We start from the raw sequence: 27,472 nt of genomic DNA on the forward strand, positions 1-27,472 counted from the left end.
GGTGTCCCCGCACTTATAGTGCGAGTCATTTCTGACTCTTAGGGTGATGTCTTGCGACATTTACTAGGCAGACCGTATATATGGGGTGGGATGCCAGTTCCTTCCCCGGCCTTTCTTTACCCCCCAGCATATGCCAGGTACTCATTTTACCGACCACGGATGGATGGAAGGCTGAGTGGACTTCAACCCCATTTACCGGAGATTCAACTTCCTCCTTCCGTTGGAATTGAACTCCGGCCGTGAGCAGCGCTGTGTCCTCTAATTTCTCTAGCATTTCCATTTTTCATCCTCAGTCATAGGGCACCTTAGACGACTGTTCTTCCACTTTGGGTCCCCAGATGTTCTTGAACTACAACTCCCATCATCCTCAGCCATCTTAGCCACTGGTGAAGGGATCATGGGAGGTGTAGTCCAACAATATATGGGGAAACAAAATTGAACACACTGTGCTTTGGACTTTCTTTAGATTTTCTGTGGGTGTATGCTTTTGAGCTTAGCTTATAATTATGAGGTGGTTAAGTGCGGGGTATTTTTCTTCTTCTTTCCATTAAAGATTTCTCCAGTATTTTAAAGTCTTCCCATCTGCCTGTGCTTCCTGATCTGAAAAAGCCCAGTGGGAGGAATTAACACAAGATGTCTTATCCTGGGGTTTAAATGAAGCACAGACACCTGGGAAGGTTGTATACCACAAACTACTGCTGAGATGATTTTTTAGAATGAAATAAACATTCCTTAGCTACCTCAAAAGAAAGGAAGAACAACATAAATCCTGCATCCTACCCATGAGAAGTTCACCAAAATTTTCTTTCCCTTTGGGTTATTTTCTAATATAGTTCCTTTTCTTATTAACTGATGGACAATGGGTGAAAAATTGCAGGATAAAGTTTCAGCACTGCACTAGTAACAGTCTCATGTTGAATGTTACATCTGGTTCTGCCCTAACTGAAAACCTTGCTCATGTGGCTTTAATAATTGTAGACTAAGAATATCATCAGGTGAGTTCAAGAGAGTCAACAAATCTTTCATGACTTCCACCAGATTTATAAGAATTGTATGCCACTTTTATTGGTTACATGTAACTGAATATACAAATTAATTACAGTCATTTGCACTGTTTACACACAACAATATAGACATGATTCAGAATAATGTACCTAAGCCTCATGACTGCACTTGTAGGTTCTTGTGATTGGTAAATTACTTTTATTTTATTCATTTCTCATATTTATATCCCACATTATGAGGTTAATGGTTGAATGGAGATTTGAACCCAGAACTCCACAATCCAAGTCCAATGTTCCACAGTCCAAGTCCAACATCTCACTGTCTGATGTGATTATAAAACACATTGGTGGAAAACTAAAGAGAAATAACAAAACTTGTTTGTCTCTTTTTGCAGTGAATTTTGATCACTTCCAGATACTTCGAGCAATTGGGAAGGGAAGTTTTGGCAAGGTAAGAGAATTGTTTGTAATTGGGTTTGTGGAGGGGAGCAATTAAGTGCACTGTAGTAAAGATAAATGTTTCATAGCTGGTTTTGATTTTTTAAGATTTAGTATTTTTTGTTCTAATTGTCCTATATATATTTTTCCCTCTGTGGTGATTAATAGGGTGACATTTCTATTACAGTTGCAGCACTGGGGGACTGGAGAAGACTCCCCTGGGGAGTGAGTACTTGAGCAACTGGGTGCTTGCATGGTTGCTCACTCCTTGGGGTTGCTGTCTCTTGAGACAGTTAAGGTCCCTGGTAAGTGCTGCAAGGACTGGGATCCCCTGCCTGACCCTGAATCCAGAGAGAGGCTGCAGTCAATTTTTGCAGCCTCTTGCATCAGCTGCTGGGTCAGGGGGTATAAAAGCCTGGCTGCCCTTGGGTGATGCCAAAGGGGTTGTCCCTTAGGAAGTTCTGAGGGTGTTATCCCCTTCTATTTGTTTTGTAAACCAATCTAGAGGAGATTGGTAGTGGGGAGGGTGTGTGCTGCATGTGTAGTTCCTGTGGAGGGTGAGAGACTATGCAGTGAACTCGATAGGAGAAAGTCACCAGATGCCTTTAGAGCGAGAGACTACAACTGGCAGAACGCTGGCCCTGCCTGGGTGTGAGATTGGCGGGGGGGGAGTAGGTGTGCCCTGTGTGAAAGATATTGAGTGGGTTTGACTGTTTCCAATTCTCTCAGAGGCATACTGGGATAACTGGTTCAGGCAGGTTTTGTTGGTGGGCTCTTGTTGGGTCCATATCAGGTGTTTAGGAGGAGTCTTAGTAAGGAGGAATATGGGTGATGCCACCCCAATTTCAGTGATCACAGGCGGAGGGAAGTATATCCATGGGGAGATGGTGAACTACCATAGAAGATGAGGGCAAGGCTATCTATGGTTCCTTGCTCCCATACCTCTCATGGATGGGTTCCTCATTGCTCATCTGCTGTGCCACTGTCCTGTGTGTGTTGTTGTTTAATCAGTACATGATAAGACTACACTCATTGATGATTCGATCATGGATGAGGGTGTTGATTTGGTGTGCATTACCAAGACCTGTGTGGGTGAGCTGGGAGGAGTTGATCTGACCCACCTTTGCCTACCTGGATACTCAGTGCAACACCAGCACAGGCTGAAGGGACGGGGGTGAGGGAAAGAAGTTGCTGTGGTCTACAGAACTTCCATCTTGGTCACCAGAAAACCACTCTGTCTTAGAGCTGGCTGTGAGGGCCTGCACCTGATGTCGGGCCAAGGAGACAGTAAACTAGGGTTGCTGCTGGTGTACTATCCACCCTGATGCCCAGCAGCTTCTCTGACTGAGCTGGCGGAGACCATCTTGGCTGTGTTATTGGAGGAGCCCAGAACGATCGTCCTGGATGATTTCAATGTCAATGCTGAGGCAACCTCTAATGTTCCAGCTCAAGACATTATAGCCTCTATGATGACCATGGGGCTGTCTCAAGTTGTCACCGGACCGACGCATAGGGCAGGGCACACCCTCAATTTGGTTTTTGCTCCAAGTGGAGAAGGGGAGTTCTGGAGATAGGAGTGGTGGATGTCACCCCATTGTCAGACCACTTCCTGGTGAAGTTTAGACTTATGGCTCCGATCCTCCCCTGAAAGGATGGTGGACAGATTAAGATGGTCCGTCCCCAGAGACTAATGAAATCCACTGGATTCCTGAATGCCCTGAGGGAGTTCCCAGTAGATAGAGCAGCTGACCTTAATGAACCCCTTGTCATGCTATGGAACTATGAGGCACGTCAGGCTCTAAACATGATTGCCCCTGAGCATCCTCTCTGGCATTGTGGAGCCCGGTTTGCACTTTGGTATACCAGTGAACTAAGGGCAATGAAACAGGCTGGATGATGGCTAGAATGTAACTGGTGAATGACATGCTGTGAGGCTGATCGGGCATGAGTAAAACATCATAACTGTGCCTACTGTGTGGCTGTGAGGGCAACGAAGAAGGCCCACTTCTCTGCCACCATCACATCCTCAAACAGCCATCCAGTGGAGCTTTTCCATATTGCTAGGGGTCTGTTGACATCAACTCCAGGAAATGGAGTTTTAGACCCTTTGGAGGCCCACTGTGAATTGTTTGCAAGGCACTTTGAGGGTAAAGTTGCTTGTCTCCATAGCAATTTTGATGCCCCATCCACTATCTGCTGTAGTCATAGAATCATAGAATAGTAGAGTTGGAAGAGGCCTATAAGGCCATCAAGTCCAACCCCCTGTGCAATGCAGGACTCCAAATTAAAGCATTCCTGACAGATGGCTGTCCAGCTGCCTCTTGAATGCTTCCAGTGTTGGAGAGCCCACTACCTCTCTAGGTAATTGATTCCATTGTTGTATGGCTCTAACAGTTAGAAAATTTTTCTTGATGTCCAGTCGAAATCTGGCTTCCTGCAACTTGAGCCCATTATTCCGTGTCCTGCACTCTGGGATAATCGAGAAGAGATCCCGGTCCTCCTCTATGTGACAACCTTTCATGTACTTGAAAGGTGCTATCATATCTCCCCTCAGTCTTCTGTTCTCCAGGCTAAACATGCCCAGTTCTTTCAGTCTCTCCTCATAGGGCTTTGTTTCCAGTCCCCTGATCATCCTTGTTGCCCTCCTCTGAACCTGTTCCAGCTTGTCTGCAGTGAGGTGTCCAGTGCAATGTCTGCTCCAACTTCTTGGGAATGGCTTCAGTTGATGTGGCCTGACGATGTGGACAAGGTGCTTGCGATGCTGCTGCCAGCAACATGTCCTCTTGACCCTTGCCTTTCTTGGCTTATTCAAGCTTGCTGAGGAGTTTGACCTGGTGGATCCAGGGTGTGGTCAATGAATCATTGCAGGAGGGAATGGTTCCAGCAGCTCTGAAATAGGCAGTGATTTGATCGCTTCTGAGAAAGCCCAGCCTGGACCATTGATTTGTGACCACCCAGTTACAAATACCCCCCTTTTAGGGAAGGTGATTGAGAGGGTTGTGGCGCAGCAGTTGCAAGTACTCTTGGATGAAACAGATTATCTTGACCCATTCCAATCTGTGTTCAGGCCTGGTTATGGGACTGAATTGGCCTTGGTTGCCCTGATGGATGACCTTTATCGGAAGAAGGACGAGGGGGAGTGTGACCCTGTTATTCTGACTTGATCTCTTTGTGGCTTTTGATACAATTGACCATGGTATCCTTCTGAGCGAACTTGATGAGATGGGTATTGGAGGCACTGTTTTACATCCTATTTCCAGAGTCTTTTTCAGGGAATAGCATTGGGTGATTGTCTTCCGGCACCTTGGCAGTTGTGTTGTGGGGTGCCACAGGGTACCATCTTGTCCCCCATGCTGTGTAACATCTACATGAAGCCCTTGGGAGCAGTCATCAGGAGATTTGGGGCGAGGTGTCAGCAGTATGCTGATGATACCCAGTTCTATTTCTCAGTAACATCTGAATCGGGGGAGGCCGTGCAAAGCCTTGGACCGCTGCCTGGACTCAGTGGTGGGCTGGATGAGGGTCAGTTTATTGGTCCTCATCCAACCCACCACCAAGTCCAGGCACCAGTCCAGGACTTGCACGGCCTCCCCAAATTCAGATGTCTGAATCCTAGCAAGGTGGGGATGCTGTGGGTTGGTGGTTTCCGACTTCAGATAATTGGTCAGTTGCCTGCTTTGGATGGGGTCGTACTCCCTCTGAAAGACCAGGTTCGTAGTTTGGGGGTATTTCTGGATCCATCTTTCTCCCTAGAGGCCCAGGTGACCTCAGTGGCTGGGAATGCCTTTTACCAGCTTTTGCCAGTAAGACAGCTGTGGCCTTTTCTGGACTGGGATAGCCTGACCACTGTTGTCCATGCATTGGTAACCTCCAGGCTGGATTACTATGTGTGGCTGCCCTTGAGGTTGGTCTGGAAGGTGCAGCTGATGCAAAATGTGGCGGCACTGCTGCTCATTGTGGTAGGGTATCGCCAACATGTCGCTCCACTGCTGAAGGAATTGCACTGGCTGCCCATTCGTTATCGGGCTACGTTCAAGGTTCTTATTTTGGTGTACAAAGCCCTACACAGCTTGGGACCAGAATACTTGAAAGTTCGTCTTACCCCTTATATACCCAGTTAATCACTACATTCTGCAGGTGAGGGCCTCCTGCAGATACCATCTTATCAGGAGGTCCATTCTGCACAACATAGGAAAGGGACCTTTAGTGTAGTGGCACCTACCCTGTGGAATTCCCTGCCTTTAAATATTAGACAGGTACCATCTCTATTATCTTTTCAGTGCCTACTGAAGACCTTCCTCTTTCAATAAGCCTTTTGAGTAGAGCCCTTGTCCCAGTCTGCGTCTGTATTGGAATTGCTGTTTAAGATGTTTCTAAAGCTTTTAAAAAAAGATGTTTTAAAATATGTTCTAATATATTTTAAAGTCTGTTTTTATGATGGTTTAGAGTGTTTTTAGTGTTTTTGTTTGCCTCCCTGGGCTCGTACTGGGAGGAAGGGCGGGATATAAATTTAATAAATTTCTGTTAGAAAAATATTCCAGGTATTTTCAGTTCATTTTAAATGACACCAGTAAATAATATCAGTGTTAATTTCATATCAGAATTTGGTAGTGCTAAAGGCTGTGTCGTGTCTTTTACCAGAACCTAGGAAACAAATTATTGGTTTCATTTTAACAGCTTTTTATGAAAATGTCAGCATATTTCTTATGTTATCAGTCAGTTGCTGTACTCGGAATGCTGCCCCAGGATGGGTTTATTTCTTGGGGCTTTGGTCTTTGACATTTATCTTCACTAGACTTCATTTCTATTTTCCCAACCCATTTGCAAAGTTTGTGCTTTTTGCAAACCATCTAATTATCCTGAGACAGGTATTTAATTTATTCCAATCCTTCGGTTTAATATTCCCTTGTCTGTCTCAATCATATTTAGCATATGCTATTCAGGCACAAAAGCATCTATATAGTTAAGGCAGATGGATCAAGCACCAGTCTACCATTATAAAGCCAGAGCATTCTCCTCATTAGAAATTTGTAATGGGTATGTATTATTCAAGGCACCTACTGAGGATGTTTTGACAAATAAAAACAGACCCCTTTATTGTATTCTGTGTATTAATTGCTGCTGTATATAAAATTTACACCAAACTTCTGATGACTCTTTTGACTTTACCTTTCAACAGACAGAATACCAGCTTTCTTCCTTTTGTATACAGCTACCAATTTACTCTTATGTAAGCTGTTTCTTCTACACTTACAAATCCTTTGGCCAGATCCGATGAAGTGTGTCTCGTTCATTTGTATTGCTTTCAGACAATTTGTGAACCCTGAGTTTGCTTCATATAAAACAAGTTTACCTATTTTCCTCCAGGTAAGAAGTTTTAAAGCAGCCTTCTCAGTCACTCTTCCATAGTTATGGAATTCCTTCTACAATGACACTTGCTAAAGTCTGAGACGAAGTACCAATTAAAACAGGGATGGGGAACTTCAAGCATAGGGGCCCAAATACAGGTCTCCAGGCCTCTCTATCTGATTCTTGGGACTCTCCCTATGTCATATCCCCTTCCCAAGCCACAGCAGTTACCACCCTTGCTTCATGCCTTTTTCAAGTGATTTTGCATAGCTGGAGTGTATCCTTGAATATGATAATGCTTCTTGCTTACCTGTGAATGGAGGATAGAGGAACGTTTATGTGTGTGAAGAGACCTTTTACTTTTGAATGGCTGCAATGTAACCAATAGAGAGAGGTAAGAGTCACACCTGTTGCTCCACCACTTTTGCATCTGACTCCACCCACCACCACCACCACTATGTTGTCCCAGCAGAAGGTTCCCTGAGGGAATGTAGTCCTCAGGCTGAACAAGGCTCTCCATCCCGAATTACATTGCATATAATCAGTGTTTGTCTTTTTGGTAAAAGATGAGATGCTACTATTCATATCTTAATGTTGCGGGTTCCAGCACATAAGAGCATGGGCAGGAGAAAAGGAGTGATGGTAGTACAATCACAAAAAAGCACTGCTTATAATCCAGCTTTCCACATGGAGGCCATAATGTTTTTCTGATTCCCTTTTCACATGGATGGCCCTCACAGTATGGACAGCCTACAAAGGAGTGAATATGGCTACAAGAAGTGCACATTGTTGCCATGGAAACCATCTGTATGACCAAGGCCATCCATTTGGCCATGTAGAACAGCACTGAAGTATTATAGCCCCATGTGGAGCATTGCCATGAAGCTCTGTTTTCCACATAGTGGTAGAGGTGAGGTTTTAATATTTTAATATATGCTGCCTTGAGCTCCTTGGAAGAAAGGTTTGACATCAGTGTAATAAATAATAGGTTGTGCTAAAGAACCTGCTTGTTGGTTTGATTCCTGTTGAACATTATAAAACTGATGCACATGGTATGGAGCGTTAAATAAGTTTTTCAGTTTTTGAGATTTGTAGAACAATTTTGTGTGTGTCTTCTTATTTATTTATTAAATTTGTTAGTTGCTTTTTTACACACACATGCACACTCAAACCGACTTACAGTTAATAAAAATAAAAATGAAAAATAAAATAAAAGGTTAAAACAAATATATAAAAAGTTAAAAACAACACATGAGGTAACAGAACAACCGTTCTTAGGAAGGCTACATAAAAGAAGCCCTCCAAAAGCCTTACAAAGTTAAGAATGAAATGCCTAGGAGAAGAGAAATGTTTTTGCCTGGCTCCTAGAGATGGATAATGATGGTGCCAAGTGTATTTATCTGGGGAGAGTGGGGGAGGGCACCACTCAGAAAGCCCATTCTTGTGATGCCACTTTCCCCATCTCCTTCGGAGGGGGCACACAAAAAGGACCTCCGATGCCAAGCGCAGAGTCTGGGTCAGTACACGTAGGGGGAGATGGTCCTTTCGGTATTTATTCAATGAGTATAGGCTTGCAGCCTTAAGCTGAAATCCTGTACATCTACCTCAGAGGGAGCCCTATTGAACACAATGGGGACTTACTTTGGAGTAGACATACATATGATTATGCTGCATGTCATAGTTTAGAGATGCTTTATGGGTTTGCTTTTCAAGAGAAAACTGTCTCAGTGGCCTGGTTTGTCCGTCATGGTAAGCCAGACCTTGGCTTAGCTGCTACACTGAGCTAAAAGGTCCAGGGAGGAACAAAGTGGCCATGATCGCCTGTTCATGTATTTGTGCTAAGCCATGGTTTTGCTTAGTGTTATGTGGGAATGGAGACAATGTGGCTTACATAAAAACTAAAATACCTAATAGATTCAGATATCAATGAAATCACAAACTAAAACATTAAAATATTATGACACAGACAATGCAATCCTATGCATATCTACTCAGAATTATATCCCATTTACTTCTATGAGACTTGCTCCTAAGTAAGTACATATAGGATTATAGCCGAAAACAGAAGCAGTTAAAAGAATACTTGTCAAATTTAGAACAGATTTCGTGTGTTTGGCTATGGCTGTATTGTCCCCTACCTGTTGCTTCTGAACCTTTAGATCAAAATTTGAGTTAAAATCCAAATATCTTTTAAAAAAGGTTTAATTGAGAAAAGTGATAGAGTGCAGCTGATAAGCTTAATTTTAATTTTGATATACTCATTTTTCTTCTCAGGCCCTGATTAATATTTTTGAAACCAAAAGAAATTATTCCTCTGCAAATCCAAAAATAAGCAGGGAGATTAAGGTTAAAGTGCTAAATGTCTTGGAATCAGCTGAGTTGCAGTGTGCAATTTATTCAGTGACTCACAGAATGGGTTATGGCTCATGTGTATGACTTGTTATTTCCATTACGATCTGTGCAACCTTTTAATTCAGTGCCCGATAAAGGAGCTAATGAAATGCAGTCAATGGGTTCAGGGAGGTGTCAAAATGTGTGTCAAACTCTTATTTTTACTAAATATTCCTATAATGGTATGCCACTGAAATAAAAAGCAGTGCTTGATGTGGTGAAGTATATATAAACCACATGTTCAAGGTGCTCTTTACTCTAGCAAGAATACAGAGGGGGGGGGAAATAAAGATCCGACAGAGGCTGAAAAAACATGTCCTTCTCAAGCTTGAGATTGAAAATCCATCCAGGCATAACTATGTAATAGCTAGACTTTCCACTTTCTGTGGAGTTGCTGAAACCCAGAAAATGTAACAGATTGTTGCCTCTGACTGAAAAGTGTGAAATATTCTAGACTGAGGGGTGTGCTTTGAAGTTACCAGGTTTTTTAAAGCAGTCATTTACTTAAACTCAGTGCATCATTCTGCTTTGCATAAGTTTGCCACCTGGAGGATGTCTAATATGAAAAAGTCATAAGATCCAGCATTTTGGCTACTTTAAAAAAAAGTTTCACCTGTGCCGGACATTGATTATTGGGGAGGAATCTTCTGGAAATCTTGATTTGGAGTTTATCTGCACAGGGTTTTTTTTCTAATTCCGTTTTTGCTCCTTAATCTCAATGAGCACAGGAACACAGGAAGCTGCCTTATACTGAGTCAGACCAGTAGTCCATCTAGCTTAGTACTGTCTACACTGACTGGCAGCAGCTCTCCGGTTTCAGGCAGGAGTCTCTCTCAGCCCATCCTGGAGGTTCCAGGGATTTAATTTGGAACCTTCTGCATGCAAGGCAAATGCTCTACCACTGAGCTATGAAACTTCCCCATGAGAAGTAAGTCTCTCATCCCATCCTTGGTTCCACTAAAATATGAATAATTGTTGTATATTATATGCAATATAATACACGTTATTATGCATCTAATATTATATGTAGATCTTATGCATATATATACTCCAGGTTTCCTAAAGTAATCAGCACATAGATGCATACAACAATGCACATAACAGTATAAAATATATTAATATGAAATAATGCTGCAAAAATATAATATGGCATGGGCCTTGACTCATATATGTATTTTTGTGTGTATATAAGTTTGCATAGCTGCAAGAAAGAACTAGTGAAACTAACAGATCATGTTCAAGAGTTTTAAGTGTTCCCATTTAATTTCAGCTTAAAACTGGATTTTGCTGTATTGTGTTAAAAGTTCTATATAATTATATTGTATTTTAATTTTATTATTGTATTATCTACTTTCGTCCTATTGTATACAATGGAGTATATTTTAACATAGTCAAAGCCAATGGCTAGTACAATAAAAAATTATATGATGATTGACGGTGTGTATATAATTTTGCATATTAGTCCCCCCCACCCTTTTTTTAAGCTGACATGGCACAAGTGGCTCAGATATGAGTGCATGCTCTAAACAAGAGGTGGTCTGATGCGATCAAAACTCAATCAGGTTAGAACCACCTAATTCCATGCATAAATCCATTTAAAATGCATTCCTCATCCATCTCTATTTGGTACCTGCTTGTACAATCTGTGCAGAGACTGGTGATGTGTGTGGGCAACACTGTAGCACAATAGTGTTGCCCTAAAACAGGGATGGAGAACCTGAGGCCTCAGGGGCCATATTTGGCCCACCAAGCCTCTCTATCTGTCTCTCAGAGCTCTCCCAATGCCACAACCCATTGTCAGCCACACCCCCTTTCCTCACACCCCCTTTCCTCACACCCCCTTTCCCCACACCACTTTCCTAGCCCTCCTTCATATCCTCTTTGAGTTTTTGCTTGGGTGGAATGTTTCCATGAACTCTGATAATGGCTGTTAGTTGCCTGGATGGGGGATAAAGGGGTGTGCGTAGAAAGTAGCCTACTGTCATCATGCAAAAGTTAATGAAAGAGGTGTAGCAAACATAGTTCCTTCCAGATGTTGTTGGAGGAAAACTCCCCTCACTCCCAGCCAGCATGGCTAATGGTTAAGAATAAGAGTTGTAATCCAGTACCACATTGGCAACCCCTGTAATAAATGGGCATACATCAACTTGTGAGACCTCATTCATATGTACTGTAGCTACAGAGGATACTTCCCTGCAGTGCAGTCTTATGCTGCTGTGGTATGTGTATGTGTGTGCAGACGGAGAGAATATATTGGAAATACGTGGCTGGCCTGGTGGTGGTAGGGCCAACCTTGGTATTCATATATATGTCACAGGAGCATGGGATTACACTATGGGAGAGTAGCTCCCATAGCAGTGTGTGGGTGGGTCTGGGTACTGCCTACTTCAGGTCTTCTGTCTGTAACCAATTTATGTTTTAGTTAGATGAATGCGCTTTTCCCAAATGGTTTTAGAAATGCAGCATATAGGTTTATTCTCCTTTTAGAAATTCACTTACCCAGTTAGAATAAACACCTGCCTGCCAACATTCCTCCCCCTATTCTTTCAGAGAAGAAGAAGAAATAAAATTTATTCTAAACGTATAAAATACAAAAGGAAATAAATAAGATTAATTGACTGACCCAGTCCCAGCTCACACAGGGACTGAGCATTTTCCCAATTACTCTTGCCCACATGATCACTCCTTGCATATCCCATTTTGCAAACCAGCATTTTGGGTGCAGTACATGGATACACTCAACAAGCATTTGTTGTAATTCTGGTGACTCCAACCAGTGTTGCCACTATCATGAAAACTGCTTGCTGAGTGTAACCATGTACTGCTTGTGCGAATATTGTTATTTATTTATTTTATTATTTAATTTATATCCCGCCCTTCATCCCAGCAGGAGCCCAGGGCTGCAAACAAAAGCAGTAAAAACACTTTAAAACATCATAAAACAGACCTTAAAATACATTAAAACAAAACAACTTTAAAAACATTTAAAAAGCTTTAAAAACATCTTAAATAAAATGGACTGCCTTCAAGTCAATTCCAGCTTATGGCGACCCTATGAATAGGGTTTTCATGGTAAGCTGTATTCAGAGGTGGTTTACCTTTGCCTTCCTCTGAGGCTGAGAGGCAGTGACTGGCCCAAGGTCACCCAGTGAGCTTCATGGCTGTGTGGGGATTTGAACCCTGGTCTCCCAGGTTGTAGTCCAGCACCTTTACCACTATACCACACTGGCTCTCATCTTAAATAAAAAAGGTTAAAAAATTGTTATTTTTTTAAAAAAAATAATCAAAAGCAATTCCAACACAGATGCAGACTGGGATAGGTCTTAACTTAAAAGGCTGGTTGAAAGAGGAAAGTCTTCAATAGGCGCCAAAAAGATAACAGAGATGGCGCCTGCCTAATATTTAAGGGGAGGGAATTCCACCGGGTAGGTGCCACCACACTAAAGGTCTGTTTCCTATGTTGTGCAGAATATACCTCCTGATAAGATGGTATCTGCAAGATGCCCTCACTTGCAGAGCACAGTGATCAACTGGGTATATAAGGAGTAAGATGGTATTACAGGTATCCTGGTCCCAGAGCTTTGAAAAGTTACTTTTTTGAACTACAACTCCCATCAGCCCCAGCCAGCATGGCCACTGGATTGGGCTGATGGGAGTAGTAGTTCAAAAAAGTAACTTTTCCAAGCTCTGCCTGGTCCCAAGCTGTATAGGGCTTTGTACACCAGAACTAGAACCTTGAACGTTTTTGTCCATGTGATGGTGTGCTTGGGGATTGCATGGAAAGACATGACCAGGAGTATATATTAGTGAACTAGCCTTGGTGTGAGAAATGTAATGGCACCCATTTCCATCAGGTTAGATTTTCTATTCACATGATTGACCTTCACATCTTTTTGTCAGAAACCAATGGATAAAATTGTATAACCTAAATGGTGCATTGACACTTAGTGACAATATTACATTTTTCTGTGTTACTTCTCATTGTGAAGAACGCTATGAAGGCCCTTTTGGTTTCCTGTGGGTTGAAAGGACTGCAAGGCAGGGATAGGGAACCTGTAGCCTTCCAGATGTTTCTGAACTCCATTTCCCATCACACCTGACCACTGACCATGTTGGCTGGGGCTGATGGAAGTTGGAGTCTAACAACTTCTGGAAGACCACAAGTTCTCCATCCCTGTTATAAGGCATGGCTGTATAGGAGAGCCAGTGGCGTACCTAGCGTATTTGACACCTGGAGCGGATCATTTTTTAACACTCCCCTCCTCTATGCGACAAAATTATTTTCAGTAGTAATAATGAAATGAAACGAATAATAATAATGGCCAGAAAAGAAACGCAGACAGTGGAAATTTTCTTTTATTGAACTTCCTATATATAATCATGCCAGTAAAAAAAATAAAAAATAAAATAAATATTACAGTACAAAAAAGGAAAAAATACTTTTTAATTATATTAATGTATTTTTTTAAAAGTCCGTGTGTGTCGGGGGCCGACTGTAAAACTTTCTCCAAATTAACTTCCATGTAGAATGCAATGTTATTAAAGGATAAGTAATAAAAATGAGCTAATTTGAAGCTTACAGATATATTATTAAAACTCAACAGTGACTGCAGCAATTGTTTAGAACTTAGTTGTGAGGCCTGAAAGATGATCACATTTCTTTTGACAAATGCTTTCATGGATTGCAGTTCACTTCATCAGATGCATGAAGTGTTATCATGAGTTCCAGGTATATCTACATATGGGTTGGGGAGGAGGGGGGAGGTTCCTGATGAAGGACAGAGGGTGTACCATATTTTCAAGTAAGCCTATAATTCCAGGAGTCTCTCTGGAATTTCAGGTATGGCTTTGCTATGGGGATAGCCATTTTTAGGATATCTGAATTTCTACTTCCCTTGTGATTGTACTGCAAACATGTTTCATTCTTACTTCATTGTAAACTGGTTTAAACAAATAAGCATATTCTGGTGGAGGTGCTAGATTTTGACATGTCAGGCTGCTGCTAAAGGCACAGAAGTGTGCCTGGTTAAAAAAAAAAGTGGCCACATTGTCTTGAGGTGTCATGCCATTGAGAAAATACCTTTGAACTGGTGTTGTTGGCCAACAGAACTCTCCATGGTGATGGTCCTACATTATCTCACAGACCATCTCCCATCATAGGCTCCATCACAACACACACGCACAACCAAGGTAGTATACTGCTTATTGTACCATCCACACACCAAGTCTAAACAGCCACAGAGTCCCTGAGCCAGAATGTTGAATCTAGATGCAATCAAGATGCCTTTAGGTGCCCAGTTAAACAGGTGTCAATTTTAATAGCATTCATCCCCCCCTTCAGCTGGATAGTTTCACAGTGGGCTCCTATGCATATTTATTCAGAAACACACCCCGCCAAGTTTATACTCAGATTGCAGCTGAGCAGCCTGGCTCTATGAGGAGCTGGGCATTGATTTCAGTGGGTTTACATGTACTTTGCCCAGGACCCCCAAGTTAGAAGGGTAAGAAATGGCAGCACTCAGAGGTCTGTGCCAGACTCGAGAGAGAGCTGGAGAATCGAAGATGATGGCAGCGGGGTGGGCAAACAGCTGGGGAAACGGGCACTGATTTCTAGGGCAAAGCCTGGCACAGACCACCTTGAAAGATGCGAGCAAAGCAGCCCCTGCTGGAGGCTGACATGCAAAAAGGAAGGGGGGCTCCTTAGCAGCATCAGGAGGGAGCCTCCCGGTTCCAGAAGGAGGGGGGGAGGCAGGCTATGCTAATGGCCGGAAAGCCAAATGCACCAAATGGGCGGGGGAGAGGAGGGGCGCCTTACATTCTCTTGAAGATGCCTCTCAAGCAGCTGCTGACCAGCAGGCAGAACTGTTGCGAGAAGACCCAGGTGATCTGGGAGAGGGAGCTTTGGGTCTGGCAGCGCAGGTCCAGCAGAGTGGGCCCCAGGAAAGCGATGCAAAGGCCAAAGCTGAAGAAGAGGCAGCTCCAGTAGGTCAGTATGGGCTGCAGGTTCCTCTTGAAGAGCGTCGTTACCCTCGCATCCCACCACCACATCCTCTGCTTGCACTCCCCGCCAGGAAGCAGCTGGGCTCCTTTTTCTGCCTGCCCCGAAGCAAGTCCCTCGTCCAGTTCGAGGGACACGGAGAGGGCGAAGGAGGACTCAGTGGCGAGTGGCGCCCCTTAGTCACGTGCACTTCGGATCCAAGTCTCTTGTGCCTGGCTCCATCACCTGGAGGACGGGCAATCTGGATCTACGCTCCTGTAGCCGGGAGCCAGAGCTTCGTTCTCTTCTCCCCCTTCCTTGGCTGGAGCCAGGACGCCTGCTATTCTCCACAGTACAGGCAGGCAGGCAAGGCGGAATCCCCTTGGAGAACACCTGCAACCTGGATTCAATGCCTCTCCACACTGTGCAATCCCAATCACCCTCCTCCCACCCCCAATCATACATAAGCCACCGCTGCTGCCCTCCCCATGCCTGTGCCTCCCTGCCCCTCTGCCTGCCCCTGGTCCGGGATCCTGCCCTCTCCTCTCCAAGGACAATTCAATGCACCCCCTCATTGCGTGCACCCAGGGCAGACCACCCCCCGCTCTCCCCTTGGTATGCCACTGAGGAGAGCAAACCAATGATAAAAACATGGAGAAGTCCATAATTCTGAATTTAGTCTACAGTGCCCTGCCACTGAGATTTCATTGGGACTGGCTACAGTGTCTGTCATCCTTGGGCAACTGTCAGTGCACCAGTGCCTAGGGAGGGGAGCAGCTGATGACACCTGCCGTGGGACGTCAGGTGGCTGGGTATAGGTACCATTCAAATTTTCCACAATGCCTCCAAGATAGTATCACTCTCGGACATTGTGGGCAATGTAAATGGCAGGTAGACCCAGCCATCCAGTACTGCTTGGGGCATTGGTGCTGCCACTGTGGTTGACAACCTCTGCCAGGCAAGCCAAAAGGCACCTAGGAGAAAGCCCACCAGATGAAACTTTGCCCAGGTCCCCTTAAACCTGGAGCTGACTCTGGATTTAGTGCATAAATGCCTGGAGCATTCTGTTCATTTATCAAGATTTTATTGCAAATGGAAGCCAAAACAACCCAGTCAGCAGAGTTAAAAATTTACAGCTTATGAATTTGAACATAGGACAGTTGGATTCAGTTAAAACATGAACACTGCAGTCAATAAAATAATGTACAATAAACAGAAGCCAATTGTAGAGATTTAGTTTTGTTTGCATTTTAATGGGAACCCATCTAATTCACACTTCCCAAAACAATATGTGAACCAAAATGCAGCTATCCTTCAAAATTCACTCTTCACTGAATTTTGTGATGTAGTCCTCCAACCAAAAATATGCATATTGGGTGGAAGTGTCCATAAAAATCCATATAGCCATGAAAATAAAAGGTGAACATGACTTACATTAGGAAAAAATCTGCCCCCAAAGATTGCATAGACAAAACTGCAAAGAAACATATATGTTAGGAGAAATTTGCACTAACTAAAATGGCAAGGACTTAAAAAAAATAAAATAAAATCACAAACTGATGTGGAAATATGGTGACTTGAATTTAAGATCAGACAAATGAGAGATTGAAATAGATAGATTCATCCATGCTTCTTCAACTGTATTTAAGCAACCATGCACTGGAAAGAAGCTATCATTTTCTGTTCCTTAAAATATTTATTATGTTAGCAGTAACATTTACTGTTCTTTGGTTGCTCAAGTAAAAGATCTATGTATGTTTTTCATTAAAGTTGAGTGTATTATGCTGCAGTGCTGATCACACATACCTATAAGCAAGGACAGACTCACACATCTATCCTTATCAGCTGATAGCTGCAGCATAAACTGATGATATGCAGGTGTGAAATGGCAAATGCCACAAAGAACTTTTTACTATCTCTTTCACATCTCCTCAAACACCACTCTGCAGTTAACACATTCAGCTGTATGAGTCACCTACAGTACAATCCTATATCTACTCAGCAGCAAATTTTTATCAGGTTTAATGGGGTTTGTCCCAGCTACGTATTTGTAGGATTGCAGCTGTTAAATGAAGGGACATCAGCTGATGAAATGAATCAACTGCTGTGTAAATCAACCCCAGATTCTACTGATTTCCTAGTTGAGGAATGGTATTCAAGAAGACTTCGTATCTGCTGCAAGGAATATGGCTTCTACATGACCTTCCTAAGAAAGGCTCATGTCTAATGTAGTTTGCTGTTCAGAAGTGGTTTAACCTTACGATTGCATGGCTTTAATAATTCACAGCTTGCAGATGAGAATGACAAAGCTTTAATCTACTTATATAAAAGTCATCAAGGCCTACACTGTAGACATATTGCAAGTACAATCAGTTTTGAAATGTCTTTGCATCAGTTCCAATTAGATTTTTCTCTCTTGGTAGCAAAATGTACATTTACTTTCCCCTGTTTTTGCGCTACTTTAGAATAAGCTTACATTTTGCAAAGTAGGAGAAAAAAATAAATACATATGCCCACATATTAAGAAACCAGTCCACATAATGGAGCTATTACTGATGTAATGCAAGAGCATGGAGGGCCTGTGGTGGTTTACCTGTTTCACCCACCAAATGGTAGAGGATTCCACCTCTGGACCATCATGAAGTGTGATCTCCCACTGCTAGTCCACCAACCTGTCCTTTTTCTTTTCAATTTGTGCATCTGTTTCAAGGTGTAATATCCTACCTTTATATTATCATAGGCAGGATTCCTACCACATACACCCAGTAGAGGCCAGTGAGGTAGCTGCAGCTATCCCACTCCTGAACACAGCAGGTCACTTCTGATGACTTAGAGGGGAAGCTGCAGGGAGCTCAGTACAGAGCAGCAGGAGTGTCAGGTTGGCTCTGCTGCCATGCAGTGTACCAAGCTCCCACACTTTACCTCTCTCCCTCTCAGTCAGTGGCAGTAACCCACCACGTGTGGAAGCCAGGAGAGCAGTGGCATGCCACCTCACTGGCCCCTATTGCATAGACCACAAATTATCCCTTTTATATCCTTACTGTCACCTTTTAGTTTTATACAAATAATGCATTTGTTCACCTTTTATCACATATAGTAGCTGAGTATAGGCATGGGATAAACAGACCAAAAGACTAAAGCTTTAAAGTTAAACAAATATAATTTGTTAAAGCTTTCTATAATGTAAGATAATATATCTATTAGTAATATGGTCCCCCTTTAGGATGCACATCTTAACATGGTGAGGGGGTTTGAAAGTGTTGAAGAAGCTGAGAGCAATGCCATCAGGAGTCTAGACCAAGAGGCTAGACTCCTAGCAGGGGCACCCATGGCGGAATGGTCAAAGCTGAGACACCATACTAAGATGCATCCAAACTCAGAAGAAGGCAATGGTAAACCACCTCTGAATACTTCTTACCACAAAAACCCTATGAACAGAGTATCCAAAATGCAACACGAGATAGTGCTGGAAGATGAGACCCCCAGGTCAGAAGGCACTCACCAAGCTACTGGGGAAGAACAAAGGACAAGTACGAGTAGCGCTGTGACTAATGACGCAGCTGGGTCAAAGCCGAAAGGAAGCCCAGAGGCTGATGCGCACAGATGCGAAAGGAGAGTCCAGAGTTGTACGACACACACAATAGGAACATGGAATGTGAGAAGCATGAACCAGGGAAAGTTAGAAATTGTCAAGCAAGAAATGGAGTGTATCAACATTACAATACTTGGCGTGAGTGAATTAAAATGGACTGGAATGGGACATTTCCAATCAGGCAACTACAAAATATTTTATGCAGGAAATGAGAAATCAAGAAATGGGATTGCTTTAATAGTGAGAAGTGATGTAGCAAAAGCAACTAGGAGCTACAACGCAAGGTCTGAGCGAGTGATATCAATGAGATTAAATGGGAAACCTATTAACATAACCATCATCCGAGTCTACGCTCCAACATCAAACGCAGAAGAAGAAGAATTGAAGAGATTTTACGCAGAAGTACAGGAGGAAATTGATCACACACCAAAACAAGATATGATGAATCATGAGGGACTGGAATGCAAAAGTAGGGAATAGAGAAGAACTAGAAATTGTGGGGAAATGGGGCTTAGGTGACAGAAATGAAGCAGGAGAAAGACTTATTGAATTCTGTGAAGCCAATGATATGTTTCTTGCCAACACATTTTTTGAGCAACCAAAAAGATGACTGTACACGTGGACATCACCAGATGGTCAATATAGGAATCAAATTGATTATATAGTTGGAAACAGAAGATAGAGAAGTTCCATACTTTCTGCAAAAACAAGACCAGGAGCAGACTGTGGTACAGATCATGAACTGATCGTATCGAAAATCAGAGTAAAGCTAAAGAAGAAGAACAAGGCACTCGTAATGCCAAAATACAATTTAAATAACATCCCAGAAGAATATAAAGATCAAATAAGGAACAAGTTTCAGGCTTTAAACTTAGTACGTAGGGACAAAGAAAACTATTACAATAGTTATTGTATAGAAATAGAAAGGGACAACAAAATGGGAAGAACAAGAGCCCTATTCCAAAAGATTAGAGAAATGAAAGGGAAATTTAAACCACGAGTAAGGATGTTGAATAATCAACAGGGGAACACACTGACTGACCGAGATGAAATAAAAGGAAGATGGAAGCAATACACTGAAGAACTCTATAAAAGAGATGACAGGATGACAGATTCATTCACGGAGGAACCATATGATGAAGAACCAGAAATTTTAGAATGTGAGGTGAAAGCTGCTCTTAAAATTCTTGGAAGAAACAAATCACCAGGAATAGACGGCATACCAATAGAGTTGCTACAAGCTACTGAGATTGAATCTGTCCAAATTTTGACAAAAATTTGTCAAGAAATATGGAAAACTAAACAATGGCCCACAGACTGGAAGCGTTCAATATATATCCCACTTCCAAAGAAAGGGGATCCCAGAGAATGCAGTAATTACCGACTATTGCCTTAATATCCCATGCAAGTAAAGTAATGCTCAAGATTCTACAACAAAGGCTCTTACCATATATGGAGCGAGAAATGCCAGACGTCCAAGCTGGATTTAGAAAGGGAAGAGGGACCAGAGATCATATTGCAAACATATGTTGGATAATGGAACGGACCAAGGAATTTCAGAAGAAGATCACCCTGTGCTTTATAGATCACAGCAAAGCTTTTGATTGTGTAGATCATGAAAAACTATGGAATGCTTTAAAAGAAATGGGAGTGCCACAGCATCTGATTGTCCTGATGTGTAACCTATACTCTGGACAAGAGGGTACTGTAAGGACAGAATATGGAGAAACCAATTGGTTCCCCATCGGAAAGGGTGTGAGACAGGGGTGTATTTTATCACCCTATTTGTTTAATCTGTATGCAGAACATATCATACAGAAAGCAGGATTGGACCAAGATGAATGAGGTGTGAAAATTGGAGGGAGAAACATCAATAACTTAAGATATGCAGATGATACCATACTCTTAGCAGAAACCAGTAATGATTTGAAACGAATGCTGATGAAAGTTCAAGAGGAAAGCACAAAAGCAGGACTACAGCTGAACGTCAAGAAGACTAAAGTAATGACAACAGAAGATTTATGTAACTTTACAGTTGACAATGAGGACATTGAACTTGTCAAGGATTATCAATACCTTGGCACAGTCATTAACCAAAATGGAGACAATAGTCAAGAAATCAGAAGAAGGCTAGGACTGGGTAGGGCAGCTGTGAGAAAACTAGAAAAGGTCCTCAAATGCCAAGATGTATCACTGAACACCAAAGTCAGGATCATCCAGACCATGGTATTCCCGATCTCTATGTATGGATGTGAAAGTTGGACAGTGAGAAAGGCGGAGAAGAGAAAAATCAACTCATTTGAAATGTGGTGCTGGAGGAGAGCTTTGCTCATACCATGGACTGCGAAAAAGACAAATAAATGGGTGTTAGAACAAATTAAACCAGAACTATCACTAGAAGCTAAAATGATGAAACTGAGGTTATCATACTTTGGACACATAATGAGAAGATATGATTCTCTAGAAAAGACAATAATGCTTGGAAAAACAGGAGGGAGTAGAAAAAGAGGAAGGCCAAACAAGAGATGGATTGATTCCATAAAGGAAGCCACAGACCTGAACTTACAAGATCTGAGCAGGGTGGTTCATGACAGATGCTCTTGGAGGTTGCTGATTCATAGGGTCGCCATAAGTCGTAATTGACTTGAAGGCACATAACAATAACAACAAAGTAATTTGGTTATATAAACTTAGTGTGATAACTGCCGAAAGATGTAATTGTTACTTTAAGAAAGTGTCTAGACATGCTCTAGTTCCCACCATTCTGTTAAAGCATTAGCCAATTACCCTTTCTATCTCCACTCATTAAATCAAAGGTTGTTTAGAGGACTTCACCAGGAGTCTTCGCTCTTGTCAAGGACTTGCTATTTCTGCAAGTGCTGACAAAGTGGCTTCAGTTCTCTCAAAGGACTGCTGCTAGAGTCTTCATCTCCCCTTGCAGGCTTTCTTAGTTTCTGCTTTTAGGGACTCGAGTTTCAAGGCATGTATGTCTTACTCTTCATCCCTCTCAGCCCATCTGGACTCTGGTTGTTTCTTTTGGCAGTGGCAGCAGCTGGTGCTCTCAGCTCCAGACTTGCCTCTTCTTAAGTCCCTCAGTTACTCTTCTCAGTCCACTTAAGACTGCCTGCTGGCCTGCCCCTTCAAAGTTCTGAGCTTGCCCCTTTATTCTCTCTAATCAGAACCCTCTCACCCAGCCTTTCCCAACCAGTGTGCCTCCAGATGTTGTTGGACCACAACTCCCATCTTCCTGACCATTGGCAATGCTGGCTGAGGCTGATGGGAGTTGTGGTCCAACAACATCTGGAGGCACACTGGTTGGGAAAGGCTGCTCTAACCAGTCACCAAGATCTCACTGAAATTCCAAAACTTCATTGACCTGTAACTATAGACCAATAGATGTGAATGGAATGTCCACTAAAGGACCTGTCACAACATGACCTTTTGGATTCTATTGATTTGTGTAAAAACTGAGTTCTGCTGCCAAGTACCATAACTGAAACCTCACAAGTTACACATATGCCGCTTGAACCACCATACAATGTATCTCTCTGGCTTCAGATAGCAGTAAAAGACCACCACCCCTTAATACAGTTAACTATATATAGTCCCAACAGTTTTTATAGCATAGCAACATTCTTACATTTCTCATCATAGATACCGATTCTTCACATAGACCATCAACATCAGGAGGGCTACAGTTTCTCTACCTCTGGCTTATTGCTATTGGTTTATCCATTGAAGAAGTTATAGACTTTCCATTTGGTCTTCTGCTCCTGTCTAGAGTAGGGTTGCCAGGCATGATTCTGTATCTTTAAGAGAAGAGACCATTCAGCCAAGTGCAGGTTTTCTTGCAACATTGTAATTGGAAAAACCACAAGGTGAAATTCTCCCTTCCCCCTGCACAACCTTTAAAGATACAGATGGCCTCTTCTGCATCTTTAAAAGTTGTGGAGGGGGAAGGGAGAATTTCACCTTGTGGTTTTTCCCATTACAGTATTGCAAGAAAACCTGCACTTGGCTGAATGGTCTCTTCTCTTAAAGATGCAGAATCATTCTCAGGCCCTGAGCCTGGCAACCCTAGTCTAGAGTCATCCAAAGAAGTTTGGGAGCGCCTGATAATGTAGCAGTGTAAAAGCTAAGCAGGTGTGGACCTGCATAAGAAACTACTATCAGTCCAATGTAAGCTGCTCTGAGCTTTTTACTGGAAGAGTAGAATATAAATTACATAGATAATCCTTTTCACAGTCTAGCTGTTCCCTTGGCTCAGTATTCTCTCATTTTAAGCCTAGATTACACTGAGGAACATCATGATCTCCTCTTGGCTTTACTCAAGTACACCTACTCTTGAAGCAAGCTGTTCTTCTAACAGAAACAGACCCTGTGGGATGTGGCTTGATAGATAGACTGATTGATGGTTAGCTTTTAGAAGCAGGTTAATTTTATTATAATAGGATATACTGTATAATGAAAGTGAGATTTACAACTTCAGCCTCATATGCTAAAATAGCCTATCTTGCAAGCTAGAAAGCCAAGTTTTAAAATAGCATTCTTCTGGTTGCTTTTCTCAAAAGTATTTCTAATAAGAATCTTGTTAAACTGATAGGGAAAGAGAACCTGAGAATATTATGCTGGGGAAGAATTTTATGTGTAGAGATAGGCTGGGGCAGATCAAGGTTTTTAATCTGCCCTAGGCCACTAGCACCAAAATCCTACACTTATTATACAGCCACAAGAGTGGCTGTATACTATAGCCAGTGTTGATGTTGCACATTCCACAGTGTTAAATTTAAAATACCCCCTTCCCATTCTGATGCTTCCCATAAACTCATATGAAAACAAAACCTTACAAAACTTATAGTCCTGAACTCAGAAACGCTTGCTTAATAACCCTGTAAATTTTAATGGCGATAAACAAAACAGTCAGAAAGAATCAAGAGTTCAAAGTCTAAAGAGAGAGGGAAAAACCCCAGGGCCCTTTTGGACTCTGAGAGTTCTCATAATCTGTTGAAATTCATTAAAAATCAGCCATGGTCACCGAGTACCTATAATCTGATTACTGACCTTGCCCCATATGCTGAACTTCATCTTCTGCAGTGTAAAAGTTAAAAAAAATGCCTGGCTGATTTTTAATCCCATTGAACTCAAAAAGTATGCAACCGATCAAACACATCCTCCCTTCTCCTCCTTCCTATCTCCTCCCTCTTGCCCCTTCTTGCCCCTTCCTTCCCCTCCAATCCCCTCCTTCCCCCTCCTCCTCCCCCCCTTGTCAGTTTTACCTATCTTAAGCATGATTGCACGGGAGTAAATGCCATTGAACTCAATAAGCATGCAAATTATCAAACCTGCCCTCCCCTGTCCCTTCCTTTGCCCCTGCCCCTCCATTCCCCTCCTTCCCCATCCCCCTCTTTCTGCTCCCCTCCTTTCTCCTTCCCTCTCTTCTCCCCTCCCCTCCCCTCCCCTCCCTCTGCTTCTCCCCCATGGTCAGTTTTACCTATCCTAACCATGATTACATAGGAGTAAATCCCACTGAACTGAATAAGCATGCAAATGATCAGACCTGGCTTTCCCCTCCTTCCCCCTCCTCTCACTTCCTTGTCCCCTCACCTCTTCCTTCTTCCTCCTTCTCTGCCCACTCCAGCCGTCCCTACCTCCCCCCTGTCAGTTTTACCTATCCTAACCATGATTGCACGGGAGTAAATCCCACTGACCTCAATAAACATGCAAATAATCAAACCTGTCCTTCTCCCCTCCCCCTACTTCCTACTCCCATCCCCCTCCTCTCCTCCTCCCCATCCCCTGTGGTCAGTTTCATCTGTCCTAAGCATGATTATAGGGGAGTAAATCACACTGAACTCAATAAGCATGCAAATGATCAATCTATTCTCAGCAAACTTGCACAGGATCCCATTTCTTACCCCCCGCTTAAAAAGCAGAGAAATTCACTAATAGGCAAAAAAAAAACCTTGCAGTTTAAGAACGTACCTATAGCCAACAGATATTTCTATTCAACTTTAAAAAGCAGGGAAATTGGGCAGCTATAGTGAATGCACCAGGGGAGCAGGAGACCTGACCTCCTCTCTGAGATATTGGACTGCTCTACAAATTTGTCAAAATGCAAACACAATTTCGGTTGGTCTTTCACAGACCAATCCACTTCCTGTGTAGCTTGGAAAAATTTGGTAATATTCTTCCATTCTTGCAGGCTTTGCCTGCAACCAAGAAGTCTTCTGTATCTTTAAAAGTTGTGCAGGGAGAAGGGAGGAGAATTTCACCTTGTGGTTTTTCCCATTACAGTGTCACAAGAAAACCTGCACTTGGCTGAATTTTCTCTTCTTTTAAAGATACAGAATCATTCTCAGGCCATGAGCCTGGCAACCCTAGTTAGAAAGATTTGAGGCAGTGTGGAGGGATGTGCAGTGACTGAATATGGGACTGTATTTCATGTACACTGCCTCTGCCTCCCTGTCTACACTGACTTATGACACTGCCTACCTCAGTTCCAAGAGCTCCCTGGTCCTAGGCAAGCAGCAGCTTGACATACCTTTTGCCAAAAGTGGAAGAAGTTGGTCAATCCTCAGCTAAGTTCAGTGATAAGCCATGGGGCCTAAAGATGCTTCTGGAACATCAACAAGTAGAAAATCTTACTGCCAGGGTACTGATTGGTGCCAGGCAATCAGAGCATATCAGATCTGTATTATATCAGATGTACTGATTGCCAGTGCATTTCCAGACTCTGTTTAAAGTGCTGATGATTACCTTTAAAGCTCTAAACCTGGGTTTCGGACTGGAATACTTGAAGGACTGCCTTTGCTCATACCAAACTGCTTGCACCTTATGATCTGCTTCTGAGGCTCTGCTGGTGTGCTCAGCTGTGAAAGAAATCAGGTTGATGGCATGCTGGGGAAGGCTTTTTTGATGATGGCCCCACATTTGTGAAACTTTATTCCATTCCTATAAAAAGAACTGAGAAAAAAGGGAGGACCAAAATTCAATGAAACATTTTATTCATCATGCTTAAATAAGACATTCCATAATCCATTTTTCTTCATTTTTTTCAATTTTTCCAATTTTTCAGAAAAAACCCAAAAATGGCTTTGGGAAAAAATGGGGGGAAAGGGTTTTCTTCCCTGAATTTTTCTGGGTTTTTTTCCCGGGCTTTCACATCTCTACCCTTGGTTGATAAATTTCCAATAGTGCAACAGACTTGCACAAGGGTGAAAGTGGTTCTGTGCTTGCCGTCTAGCCCCCTTCCTCATGCCCCTATTTGCATGAGTTAAATGCTCATATGAATAGGTTTGTGTACAGAATACCTAAGCCAATGGGAACATAGCACAGGTCACAGCCAGCCATCGCAGCCTCATTTTCTCTAGGGATGTCAGAGAATTCCAGGGAAAACAAAAACAGGAGCGGAAATTGCCAGTGTTTGCTTATTCACCCCATGTGCTATCTTTTTGGCGCCTTTTGAAGACTTTCCTCTTTCAACAAGCCTTTTAAGTTGAAACCTATCCCAGTCTGCGTCTGTGTTAGAATTCCTTTTAATATGATTTCTTTAATAATATGTTTTAACCCTTTTTTAAAAAAGATGTTTTTAAAGCTTTTTTAAAAAAATGTTTTTAATGTTTTGTTTTAATGTATTTTAAGGTCTTTTTATGATGTTTTTAAAGTGTTTTTAGCGTTTCTGTTTGCCGCCCTGGGCTCCTGCTGGGAGGAAGGGCGGGATATAAATCAAATAATAAATAAATAAATAAATGTCTGGAATGGAATCAATCCATCAAATACAATCGGTGTTCGCTGCTGCTGCTGTTTTCAGTCCACAAATGATATCACAAATGATAATTGATTATGTTTCCCCCGCATATGCGTTGTGTTTCCTTTGTATTGAAATGAATGGGGTAGAATAGCGTAATGGCAATGTAATTCACGCAACTTGCATAATTGATTACATAAGTTATGTAATTTAGCCACAGTGGCCAGTGAGACAAATAATATAGTTTTTGGTGGAAGATGAACTGAAGTGGTATGGAAACAGCACTGCATGTGATGAATACACAGCAGAATGGGAAACAATGCCTTCTTACATCTCTACCCCCCATGTCTATTCAGACAAACCTATATATTGATTATTTCATTTGTTCATTGCCCTTGTGAAGTTTGTAGTGATGTGGTTTCTTTCAGCAACTTTAGCTTAAGTGCAATATAGGAGAAAAATGTTTTTGTGTTGCTACAGTAATAGCTTTGTGGAGCCAGACCTTTGTCAGTTACATAAGCTAAAGGATGAAGATTTACCAATGAAAACCTTAACCTTTCTGCCCTTTCATTTTTCATAGAAGAGGATTGTCAGGCCCCCTCCTGTGGTCACCACTTGTCACAGTCCCACCTCATGGTCCTGCTCTCAAAACAGTTCTCTTACCGGCTCTAGCAAAGATCTCACAAGATCCCACTGCTAGGCAGCACCACCTGTGGTATCCCACCTGCTACTGCCACCACCAGACACTCTCTGTAAACAATATTGCCTTGAGACTGTGCCTTTGTCTCCTCCTGGCTTATTGCTACTTTGTGTCTGGGTGCACTTACAGGCCTCAACTCCCCTGTATCTTTGTGCCTATAAAGATACAGCCCTGGGTTGCTCTGGACACCTGATGATGTTATACTATCTCTTCACAGCTGCCACTATTGATACTGTTTCCCAACCTTGGTATATGCCCTGCCCACCCTTCTGGT

General features: G+C 42.5%; 1 protein-coding gene across 1 annotated transcript in view; it reads left to right on the top strand.

Annotated features, from left to right (window-relative positions):
- Positions 1-27,472, top strand: part of STK32C (serine/threonine kinase 32C) — a 317,934-nt gene that overhangs the window by 202,116 nt on the left and 88,346 nt on the right. Inside the window, exon 2 of the mRNA XM_061634360.1 lies at positions 1,400-1,455. Coding sequence (XP_061490344.1) covers positions 1,400-1,455 — 56 coding nt within the window. The remainder of the gene's footprint in view (positions 1-1,399; positions 1,456-27,472) is intronic.

This window comes from Rhineura floridana, chromosome 7 (assembly GCF_030035675.1).
Source record: "Rhineura floridana isolate rRhiFlo1 chromosome 7, rRhiFlo1.hap2, whole genome shotgun sequence".
Lineage (NCBI taxonomy): Eukaryota > Metazoa > Chordata > Lepidosauria > Squamata > Rhineuridae > Rhineura > Rhineura floridana.